The 11,097-nt window shown below is 37.3% G+C and overlaps 2 protein-coding genes across 2 annotated transcripts; one reads left to right on the top strand and one right to left on the bottom strand.

The window, feature by feature from the left end:
* Nucleotides 1-242: 242 nt before the first annotated feature.
* Nucleotides 243-2,565, bottom strand: LOC100798932 (uncharacterized). Its single transcript, XM_003547077.5, has 2 exons — nt 850-2,565; nt 243-632 (listed from the first exon to the last, which is right to left on the bottom strand). The coding sequence occupies exon 1, from the start codon at nt 2,231-2,233 to the stop codon at nt 890-892; it is 1,344 nt and encodes a 447-aa protein (XP_003547125.3). The 5' UTR covers nt 2,234-2,565; the 3' UTR covers nt 243-632; nt 850-889.
* A 453-nt stretch (nt 2,566-3,018) lies between these two features.
* Nucleotides 3,019-10,557, top strand: LOC100794156 (outer envelope protein 80, chloroplastic). Its single transcript, XM_003547070.5, has 16 exons — nt 3,019-3,568; nt 3,898-3,991; nt 4,098-4,180; nt 4,397-4,494; nt 4,627-4,696; nt 5,084-5,174; nt 6,296-6,377; nt 6,712-6,747; nt 7,248-7,401; nt 7,499-7,639; nt 7,920-7,990; nt 8,073-8,151; nt 8,227-8,342; nt 8,470-8,617; nt 9,578-9,647; nt 10,029-10,557. Exons 1-16 carry the CDS (start codon nt 3,023-3,025, stop codon nt 10,181-10,183), a joined length of 2,034 nt encoding a protein of 677 aa, XP_003547118.1. The 5' UTR covers nt 3,019-3,022; the 3' UTR covers nt 10,184-10,557.
* Nucleotides 10,558-11,097: the final 540 nt, after the last annotated feature.

Genomic DNA, 11,097 nt, shown 5'->3' with positions numbered 1-11,097 from the left:
TTATATTGTTAAAACCTTTTAAATAATTGTTATTTCTTCTAAAATTATCAAAGCCAAACACGCCATCCTGTTGACCGGTTCAAAACCTATATACTTAACAGGAAACAAACAATAAAATAACAATAAGACGAGGAACAAATAACAATACTGCGTTGGCGACAATTTAAAAAAAGTAGACCAAAACAAAAGTTTTCAAAGACTACTTCAAAGCTTTTACGAACGTCCTTTGGAAAATACATAGCTAAAAATGAATCAAGCATACTTCATGTAGCTACTTAATGTAACAAAGTTACAACAAAGTTGGTGACATACACTTGTGGTATAATATACAGCTGCAAAGCCAAAAATTAAATAACGCACGTGGTATGTGGATACAAATGTAAGTATGTAACACAGTTACAATTATGTTGACAAAAGACAAGTTCAAACCACGTCAATGATGAATTGAGAACCAATGAGAGCTCAAGTGCCTTTAGAGCAACATTCTTCTATTTCTGTGTCACTGGCAAAATCCCACATGCCAATATACAACGATTAAATGAGGTAAATCGAGCAACTAGTTGAGCAAAACATTTATTTCTTCACATTCCAAATGAATTTACGCTTCACAGCACAGTCGCTAACGCCCAACACTGCAAAAGGTATAAAAAATATATATATTTGTCAAGTGAACTCTCTTCTCAACAATATGGTTGGAAGTTCTTGAACAAATTGATATATCATCAATTTACTATGTCAATGCAATTATATATCTATAACCTAGTAACCTACTATGTTAGTCACTTTATAACACTATAACTGTAACACCAAATTATTAAACATATTAAGGGAAAGGATTTCATTTCATACCTCATTTAAGCAATAATGACCAATTCTTTCAGAGAAGGAGCTATTGTTGTCTGCCTAAGCTGATATGTTCCCTCCCTTGTGGCCGGTTGATTCCAAGAGAGGCAGGGTCTAAAGACATCTCAGATGTACTGAAATCTGCCTCAAGCTCTTTCTGCTTCAGTTTCAAGATCCTGCGCTCATTTTCTAATTTCATTCTTTTGTTCTCCAACCTCAGCTTCTCCAGCTCCCTGTCCTTCTTGCTGCAATATCTTAACCACTTAAGCCGTTGTTTCTCAAGTTCAAGAGCTTGGGCTTGGTAGCTGATATTTTGCTCTTGAAGCTGTAGCATCTGGATCTTAATCCACTCTCTTTGTTCATGCAATGACTTTGTGGGGTCTTGAAAAACCCTTGCCATTTCAACCTCAAATTTATCCATCCGAGAAGTTTGTGGACCAAAATGGACATCCTCCTCACTTAACTTATTTCTATCACATAGCTGCTGCATCCTCCCCCCATCCTCATGTGCATTAATATTAATTTCATCATCTGACTCATCATCCTCACTATCATTGTTATCCTCATCTTCATCCTCAGATCCATTATTATCTCTGGAGTCCCTCCCATGCTCTAGAGAATAACCCTGTAAATCAAGTTCATGAGAGTTTGGTATCCTTTGCCCATTATGGTAAGCACACATCTCCTTATAAAACAAGTGCTTTGAGCTCAATATCTTCCTAACGTCATCCTTCATCTTAGCTGACAGGTTAGGCATTGAATCCATCAGCACAGGATTCTCAACCACCTGACAACAAGTTCCCCTTCCAAGTATGTCATTTAACCTCTTGTATCTCTTATTTAAGTCATTGAACTTGTCCTCACACTGCTGCGGCGACACATGGCAACCCTTGCCTATCATTATCTTGGAGACCGTTTTCCACTTGCCCTTCTTTTGTAAAACCCCAGATTTCCTTTTATGACAATCCATGCCACCAATTGTGCCATCATCACCCACACAACTCACCACTGTTATCAGAAGCCTAACCACATTGTCTGTCCACTTCATTCGCTGCCAAGGTGACCCCTTTTTGCTCTTCCCACCATCCAGGTTCTCACAATTCCCTTCTTCTGCATAGCTAGGCTCATCTTCTTCACTCAACTCATTACTATTGGAAGGAGCGACCGCCTTTCCTTTACCAAAATTCAATGCCGCATTCAAACTTTTCACTTCAATTAGGCCAATGGGGTGATCACTTTCAAGACCACTCATCATATTCATGTGCTGTTGACCAGTTATTGATGGATGACCCAATTGGGTGTGCTGGTGTCTATGAAATGGAGATTCCAAGTCCAAAATCTCCCCGCTGGGACCAGACAAAAAACCACCACCCAAACCCGAACTGTTCATTCTTGGAACCCAAACCCTAATCCTCAAAGATGCTGATAGAAAAGCAGGCTACAGCAGAAACTGAAATCTCAATTGGAACAGTATCTATTACCAGTTGACTAAGCCTAACACCACGGCAAAACCAGAAAGCCAAATTTTTGGCTCACACATCATTTAAAAATCAAAATAAAGCTCAGAACCCGCAAATAGGCAATAAGCGAAGGCAATAACTAGTAATAATCATAAGAAGCTTGATATGTTGGGTGTGTGATAGTAACAAATACCTTCGAGTTCAAATCGAAACCCCCAACATAAAAACATAAGCTGATATTCACAGGGATTAGAACCAAAGATGATGACAGCATCTGAAATTGATTACAGATCTTGTTTTAGCTAACCTGTTGGTGACCGGAGATCGGTAGCACAGTAGTGGCAGCAGCAAAACAAGAAGACAAGAAAAAGGGGGGCTTTCCTCGGTTTTTTTAGTGGGGAACCAAATTCAAAGCTTCCTTTTACCTTCTCTGACTCGTAAAAATAAAAAACAATGAACTTTTTTTTTTGTCATCAGAACAACAAAGACGCAGGCCACAAGGCCCAAACGGAAAAGCTCGCTCATGAGCGGGCCGCAGTTAAAGCCCAGCCCATATTACCTTAGGCCCACCCTTTCCTATTCGAAAAGCCCTGAAGAAAAAGATTCAGCTCTTCGGAGGTTTTCGTGGTGACCGCTGGAGAAAGCTTCAGCTGTGGCCAGGCAAGAACTGCACCCACTCACTGATTCCCGATTCAATTAAACCAAACACGGAGAGCACAATGTTTCGAAACGACGACGTTTGCATAGTTTCCTCTTCCATCAAAATCCCTCTTCCTTACATTTCCAAACGCCCTACCTGTCCTCTGCGAACCGCGCATTCTCACATCGCCAACGCCACTAACTCGATTGCGCAACTCGTTAACTCCTTCACCTCTCACTCCACCGAGTTGACTCGCTCCGTTCTGCAAAAATCGTCGCTCCTGTGCTCAGCAACGCTGTCCTTAACCGGCGACCTGGAGAGAAAATGTCCGATTCGGCGTTTGGCGTCGCTGTCTCTGGCGGAGGAAGCACAGCAGAAGGCTCGGCAGAATGAGGAGAGAGTGCTGATAAGCGAAGTGTTGGTTCGAAACAAAGACGGCGAGGAATTGGAGAGGAAGGACCTCGAGGCGGAAGCGGCGCAAGCTCTCAAGGCTTGTCGACCTAACTCGGCTCTCACAGTGCGCGAGGTGCAAGAGGATGTGCATCGCATCATCAACAGTGGATATTTTTCGTCGTGCATGCCGGTTGCGGTTGATACGCGCGACGGTATCCGATTAGTATTTCAGGTATGTTCTCTTCTGTTGAATAATGACAATTAGGCATTGGAATTGAGTTCACCATTCTGTAATGATTTCGAATAGAATTTCGCGTTCTAGTGTTGTGTATTTAAGTCTGCAACATTGAGTGCTGTAATGTTAGTACGCGTCACGGTTTCTTATTAGTATTTGAAGTATGTTCTATCCTGTTGAACTATGGAGGTTAGGCATTGGAATTGAGTTAGTCGTTTTATAATGATCTTACTGTTATTCGAATAAAATTTGGCATTCTAGTGTTTTTTATTTGAGTCACCAATATTGAGTGCTGTAATTTTAGTAGTGGTTTCTTGTGGCATAAGGTAGAACCAAATCAAGAGTTCCAAGGGTTGGTATGCGAAGGAGCTAATGTTCTTCCGGCTAAATTTTTAGAGGACTCGATGCGAGATGGATACGGTTTCTTATTCTCCTTTCTTCTAATATGCACAGTTGTATATCATCATGCGCATGTTGCTCGTGTTTGACCTTCACTGTATTCAAATTAATGTGTCAAGTTGTGCAGGAAAGATTATCAATTTGAGACGATTGGATGAAGCATTATCTTCCATTAATAACTGGTACATGGAACGTGGTCTTTTTGCCATGGTAAATTCCCCTTAACTTCTGGTCAAACTTCACAATCTAATAATATATTCCTGTGGGAATCCAAAATTTGGATCCATATTTCATGTTTTCATTAGCTTAAGTTGCAGAAACTATCACAACATTATATCATTCAACTTCGCTTCCCTTGCTCTAACTAGTATTTAAGTGGGAATTGTCTTCTTTCTTTTTTTTCCCCTGCCTTGATCATTGCCTTAGGTTTCAGCTGTTGAGATTCTCTCTGGGGGTATTCTGAGATTACAAGTTTCAGAGGCCGAGGTCGATAATATTTCCATACGGTTTCTTGACAGGAAGACGTAAGCGCCTTCTTTCAATTTTATTGACAAACACAAGTGCTCTCATGCAGAGACAAACATACCTGCAGTCTTCTGTTATGTTTTCTACTGAGAAGGGTTTTGTTTTTTACCAACTTGATTTTCTATCTGTAGAGGTGAGACTACTATGGGGAAGACAAAGCCTGAAACAATACTTAGGCAAATTACAACCAAGAAAGGACAGGTAATTCCTTGATCTAGCACTGGCCATTCCAGCAGATGATGGTTCGTAGTTTTTAGTTATTTTCTGAAATTTTTATCAATAACTAATATATATTTATTTTTTGTGCAAAACTGTGAATCGAGCTTAAACAAGAGGAATTAATATTTGTGTAACGTAAGTTTGAAATAAGGCTTTGTGTTGTTGTTGTTGTCTTGTTGTAATGTAAGTTTGAAAGCTGGGTGTGGCATTATATTATCAAATTTGGTTGTCAACATTCTTTGGTCTGTTCAATGGTAATTGGCCATTGTTTATAGTTTCACCAAAGGGAAACTTTTAGATAAGCATGCCTTCTTGAATTCACATTCTTACTAAGAAGGATTTTGGCATCACCCATAATTGTATTTTCAGGTCTACAGCATGCTTGAGGGAAAAAGAGACGTAGAAACTGTATTAACTATGGGAATCATGGAAGATGTTAGCATTATTCCCCAACCAGCTGGTAATGTATGCATACTGACGATAAAACGTTGTCAGTTTTATGTTCTAACCAGTAACTACACTTGCCAAGTTGTAATGCAATTTCTTTCCAAGCCCTATATAAGTATAAATATTTTTTTTACCCAGCATTTTAATATCCTACCAGAAATGACTTTGTATATATTGTTATAAAGTAAAGTGGGGAATGTTTCATTCAAACTTAGGGAGAAAGCAGGAAATTAAAATTAATGGAAACAGAAGAGGTTCCAAAAAGAAAGAAATGAAGAAAGAAAAAAGGATGTTATTATGATAGAAACCACGTATCTTTGTTGCAGAATTACAAGGATGGCCTTCCCTTTCTACAAAATGGAATGCTAACACACTCAGCAGTTCTTGAGAGACTTCACCTCCCAAGTGAAAGGCCCTAATCTCTTATAAATGATAAAATGATCTGTCTCCTGCCTCCCTCCTTATTTTTGTAGGCAACATGCCTTATTTAGACTATCTAACTAACTCACCAATGTAACTAGCTAATGGGTATGTAACCTATCATAACTAACTGCTAACAGGGGTTATCCAACATATTCTCTAGTTGCAAATATAAGTTTTTTGCTTTTTATACAGCTAACTAGAGCTAAAAAGGACTAAAACAAGTTGCAGTGTTCTGCAAGTGGCCCAAATTTTTCCTTGATAATTTTTATTTGTGTATTGACATTTGATAGTAAGCTATTATATCTCATACCTTGTAATCCTTTGGAGAATTTGGGATATTTTCTTTATGTTGAAAAATGAGAAAAATGAATTCAAGGTTTAGAGTTTGAGTTTACAACTGATATTTGTAGTACAAAGATTGAGAGCCTATCTGAAGTGTAATCTGTCAGTTACAACTGTCATAAAGACAGTTGTGACTGATTTTCAATCAGTTAACAGTAGTACATGTAAGGAAGAGGTGACACACTAAGTCTATGTAAAAGAAAACAGAGAAATGATATTCTCTCTCAATCCACAACTAATGCTGTCAAATGGAAAATACATATATTCTTGAAGAAGTGACATAATCTCTTTTATTTGTCTTCACCCATTAGATCCATGGTATTCTCTAAAGTCTAAACTTCTGTATTTTGTTTGTTTGGCATGCTATAGATACAGGGAAGGTTGATTTGGTGATGAATGTGGTGGAACGTCCCAGTGGAGGATTTTCTGCTGGTGGTGGGATATCAAGTGGGTAAGTGATGCTAGTCTAAAGCATACCTAAGTAATGCTTATATTTGCTAATTTGATGAATTATGCTTAGTCTCTTACCTCCTTTAGGTTTGATGAAATTCCTAGCCTCCCTAGTAATTCTGGAAATTACTGTTAATGCCCCTAATTTTAATTTTCACCGGACAAATATCCCTTTGGATTAGACCCCCTCCATAGAGCCTTTTGTACAGCTCCATATTGGTGATAAATACACATAACAGAGAGATGGATATTTTATTTCCAAAATTAGAGGTGCCAGATTGACTCTGTTGCTTGTTTCATGATCTGAGTATCTGACTAGGTATTTACTTTTGCAGGATTACAAATGGTCCACTAAGAGGGCTTATTGGAAGGTGATTTATTTTTATAGTTTTGTTATGTGATGGGCTATTGGGCTATGTTATGGGTTAATTCTTTGTCTCTTGCTATCCTATCATCTCCTTCATTTAATAGCTGAGATTACTTTAGTAGTTTAGTGCAAATGAAACCAAGTTAAGGGTTTTTTTTTACCTCTGGCCCTCTGCTGCTGGCTCTATATACTGAGTGCTATTCAGTGTTTTTATGACATTGGCAAGTGGTGAATAAACCACTTATAGCTGTAACTCTCAAAGCACACCACTGTCGTGTACATTATGCTGCCGAGGATAAAACTTCGCAATGTTGAAATTTTAGTTGATATTAACTTTGGATAATTTATCTTGGCTTATCTATGATTATGTATGTTTTCCCCATTGCCAACAGAATATTTTTTTTTGTTGTAATGTATGTTTTCATATTGTGTTTAACTTATTGTCCAACTGCAACTGGTTTATTCTTTGCTGATCCACTCAGTTCTATTTTTATTCCGTTGCAGCTTTGCCTATTCTCATAGAAATGTTTTTGGTAAAAACCAGAAGCTCAATATTTCCTTAGAGAGGGGCCAGATTGACTCAGTCTATCGCATAAATTACACAGACCCTTGGATTCAAGGAGATGATAAACGAACATCTAGAACAATAATGATTCAGGTAATTTCTGAAGGTTTTGTCTGAGCACAATGACTGTACTTTTGATGGTAGAATGTTAAAAACTGTATTTTCTGATATTTAATTAACTTCACTTTAGAATTCAAGAACACCTGGAACCATTGTTCATGGTAATGCAGATGGTAATGGTAGCCTGACCATTGGCCGCATCACAGGTGGTATAGAGTTTAGTCGACCAATCAGGCCAAAGTGGAGCGGAACAGTGGGACTTGTTTTCCAGGTGCTTCATTGACAATATTAACAACTGTTTATATCTTTTTATTTCTAATTTTAGTCCTTCCACTCTGGCTCTATAAATACCATTTGTAAATTGATGATATGCTTAGTTTAGTTAAACTGTGCAATCAATAATCAGATTATTTCTGCCATAAATTAAATGTTAATATAATGTAGATTATATGTCGATTATTTCTGCCATAAATTAAATGTTATTATAATGTAGATTATATGTCTATTTATAATACTGATTTTTTTCCTTTAAAATTTCTATATCATTTCAGCATGCCGGAGTACGTGATGAGCAAGGTATTCCTATCATTAAGGATTGTTACAGCAGTCCTCTTACTGCAAGGTTGTAATCTAAGTAATGCTGACAGTATGGTTATCATGACTTTGTGTGGTTGTTTCTAACTTTTGTCAAATTTGCCTTGTAGTGGCAATACCCATGATGATACATTGCTTGCTAAACTTGAGACTGTTTACACTGGTTCTGGCGACCATGGATCTTCTATGGTTTGTTCTAAATTGAATAAGGTCCTTCATTTTAAATAATACTATGCTTCTTTCATAAATTCCTTGGTTTTGCAGTTTGTCCTTAACATGGAAAAGGGACTTCCTCTTTTGCCTGAATGGTTGTCCTTCACTAGGGTGAATGCACGTGCCAGGAAGGGTGTTGAGATAGGTCCTGCTCGCCTTCATTTAAGGTATGAAATACATGTCATCAAGTCAACCTTGTCATTGAAAGAAAAAGGAATGCCTTGTTGTGTACACTTTCATTAAAGAAAAACAGACAATCTTTTGTTTTACCTACTTTAATTGGTTCACTGGTAGTATCTCTGGTGGTCACGTGGTGGGAAATTTCTCTCCCTATGAAGCTTTTGCCATTGGTGGAACAAACAGTGTGAGAGGCTATGAAGAAGGTAGTGTGGGCTCTGGTCGTTCGTATGTTGTTGGCTCAGGAGAAGTTTCTTTCCCCGTGGTACTTAGATTTTATCATGCTTTTTCCTGCTCAATCCAATTAAGCATCTTGTGCACACTTATGGCTGAATTGTGCTTATCCTAATTGTCATTAAATGCACCTAGCTGAATCTGAAGTTTGTTGCTGAATTGTGTAATTTCTTATAACTGGAGTGACATGTTTTCGGAATACTAGATGAAGATGGCTTGAAAAATATTGGAAATAATGGTTATGAATTTGAAAGTGTTAAAAAATATATAGAAACCTAGAAGGATGATACTGTTAAGAATGGGTAAGAAGCAAAACAGAATATTGAATATTCTGTAAAATTTCTATAGAATCTCATTCCTGTGTTTCTGCCAAAAGTTGAATATGACATCATTTGAACGTTACAAAAGCAATTATATTTTTTTTTCTTCTCATTTTTATGACCTGATCTTGCCACCTCCAATGATTTCCCTTAAAGTAACAGTAGTGTTTTTAACCTGACATGCCTGACAATAAGAGAAATTATATAGAATTTAACATGGTTGAACCTATAGGCCTCTCTAGGAGTAACTGCTGCACTGAGAAAACTCACTATGATCAATAAAGATTACAAGGAGCGACTGCTCAACATTCAAACCCTAAGAAACTAGTCCCAATTTACCAAATGTTCACTGTAAATATATTATGTGATGACCAAACTACTAAATTTACTGTCTGTGTGTGTGTAGCCCCTCCTTGTTAGGTCACACCACAGGTTTGTCGGGTCAGGTTAAGCCCAGAACTATATATACTGCCACTTAAAATTCTAGTGGTTTTTTTTTAACTCAGGATATAATACTGGGTTTCAAAAAATCATAATCTGCAAATAGCTATCCATATGCATCTAAATGGATGATAGAAAGATTTGTTGCATTTGTCCCTGTACCCGCAGGTGCATGCATTTGATTAAATTTAAGTAAATTGACTCACTGATCTTACTGTTTCTGTTTGCAGTACGGGCCAGTAGAAGGTGTTATATTTTCTGACTATGGAACTGATCTTGGATCAGGCCCAACTGTACCTGGTAGGTTTTCATTTGGTTTCTTTGATTTCTTTTTTTTTATTTGGTTCTTTCCTTTTTGCACTTCACAAGAATGATTACTATCATAGCTATCATACCTATCTTAAATTCTTATTAAAAGGGGGAAGTCGTTCTATGTTACGAAGCTTGTTGGCTGTTATAACTCAGTCAAGGAGACAACAAAGCACACAATCATAAGACTGAAGTCATTTATCCTAACAGAACAGCTTTTCTTGGCTTATCCTTGTGCTCTGGCTCCTTTAAGTGACAATATCCAGTGTCAAAAAAAAAAAATAGTTTCTGAATCCTCAACCGTTTCATCTCAGTCGGTAGTATATCTCTAGCTGTTTGCTGATATTGAATGGTGTTTTGTTTTTTTATTAGGTGACCCTGCTGGAGCAAGGAAGAAGCCTGGCAGTGGATACGGCTATGGGTTTGGCATACGTGTGGAATCACCTTTGGGTCCTTTGCGTCTTGAATATGCCTTTAACGACAAGCAAGACAAGAGGTTTCACTTTGGAGTTGGGCATAGAAACTAAAAGTCGTGAGATAATTCTTATTAGGTGCTTCTTGATTGTTGTATATAACCCTCCTTTCCTTATTCAGTTATTCGGAAAACTTGTATATCATTTTTCAAAAAACTTTGCTGCCTCGATTCCCTTTTGTGTTTCTTATAGCTATTATGATGAAGTGGTTCATTTTAACAAAATGTGTAGTTACCACTTACCAGTTAGTGGGCAATGGATCTCTCCAGGGTATTTTTCACATAATAGGGAGAGATAGACACTAAGGAAACAGAGGCCCACTGATTTTAATAGGGCCCCTATGAATATAGGGTCCATGTTTTTGGTTTGTCTGTTTGTATCTTCACCACTATTGTGTCATTTGAAAATCTTACTCAAGATTATTTGTTTCCTGTGTTGTGATAAAATAAGCTGAACTAATCCAGCCACTGACTTTCAATTGGCTTGTCTTGCCAATTGGAACACGTAAATGGCCACTGTAGAGAAAGAAAGACACGTTAATGAATGGTCGCCACCGAGGGGGATATCCGTCTCTATGGACTTTGATTCATGATTCGTATGTGACCTGTGAATCTTCGCAGATGAGGTAGACATAAAATGCATGAATTGGAACGCAAAATTTATGTTGAATAGTTTTCAGATATAAAATATTTTTTCAGAAGAAATCCAAATAATGCTATTTGATCAAGCTAAAAAGTTAGTAATAAATGGACAGAATTATTAAATTATGCTATTTTGGTCCAATTGAATGTTAGACTTGACATTTATTTAAGACATTCAAGAAATGATTTAATTAATACATTTATTTAAGACATTCAAGAAATTATTTAATTAATTAAAATGCAAGAATTAATATAGGAAGAATTAAAAATTTGATCAAAATTATAGATTTTTTAAAATAGGGTGATCAAATGTTATATTTAAGGCAA

Source organism: Glycine max, chromosome 15 (assembly GCF_000004515.6).
Source record: "Glycine max cultivar Williams 82 chromosome 15, Glycine_max_v4.0, whole genome shotgun sequence".
Taxonomy (NCBI): domain Eukaryota; kingdom Viridiplantae; phylum Streptophyta; class Magnoliopsida; order Fabales; family Fabaceae; genus Glycine; species Glycine max.
This window is presented reverse-complemented; position numbering and strand designations above follow the sequence as displayed.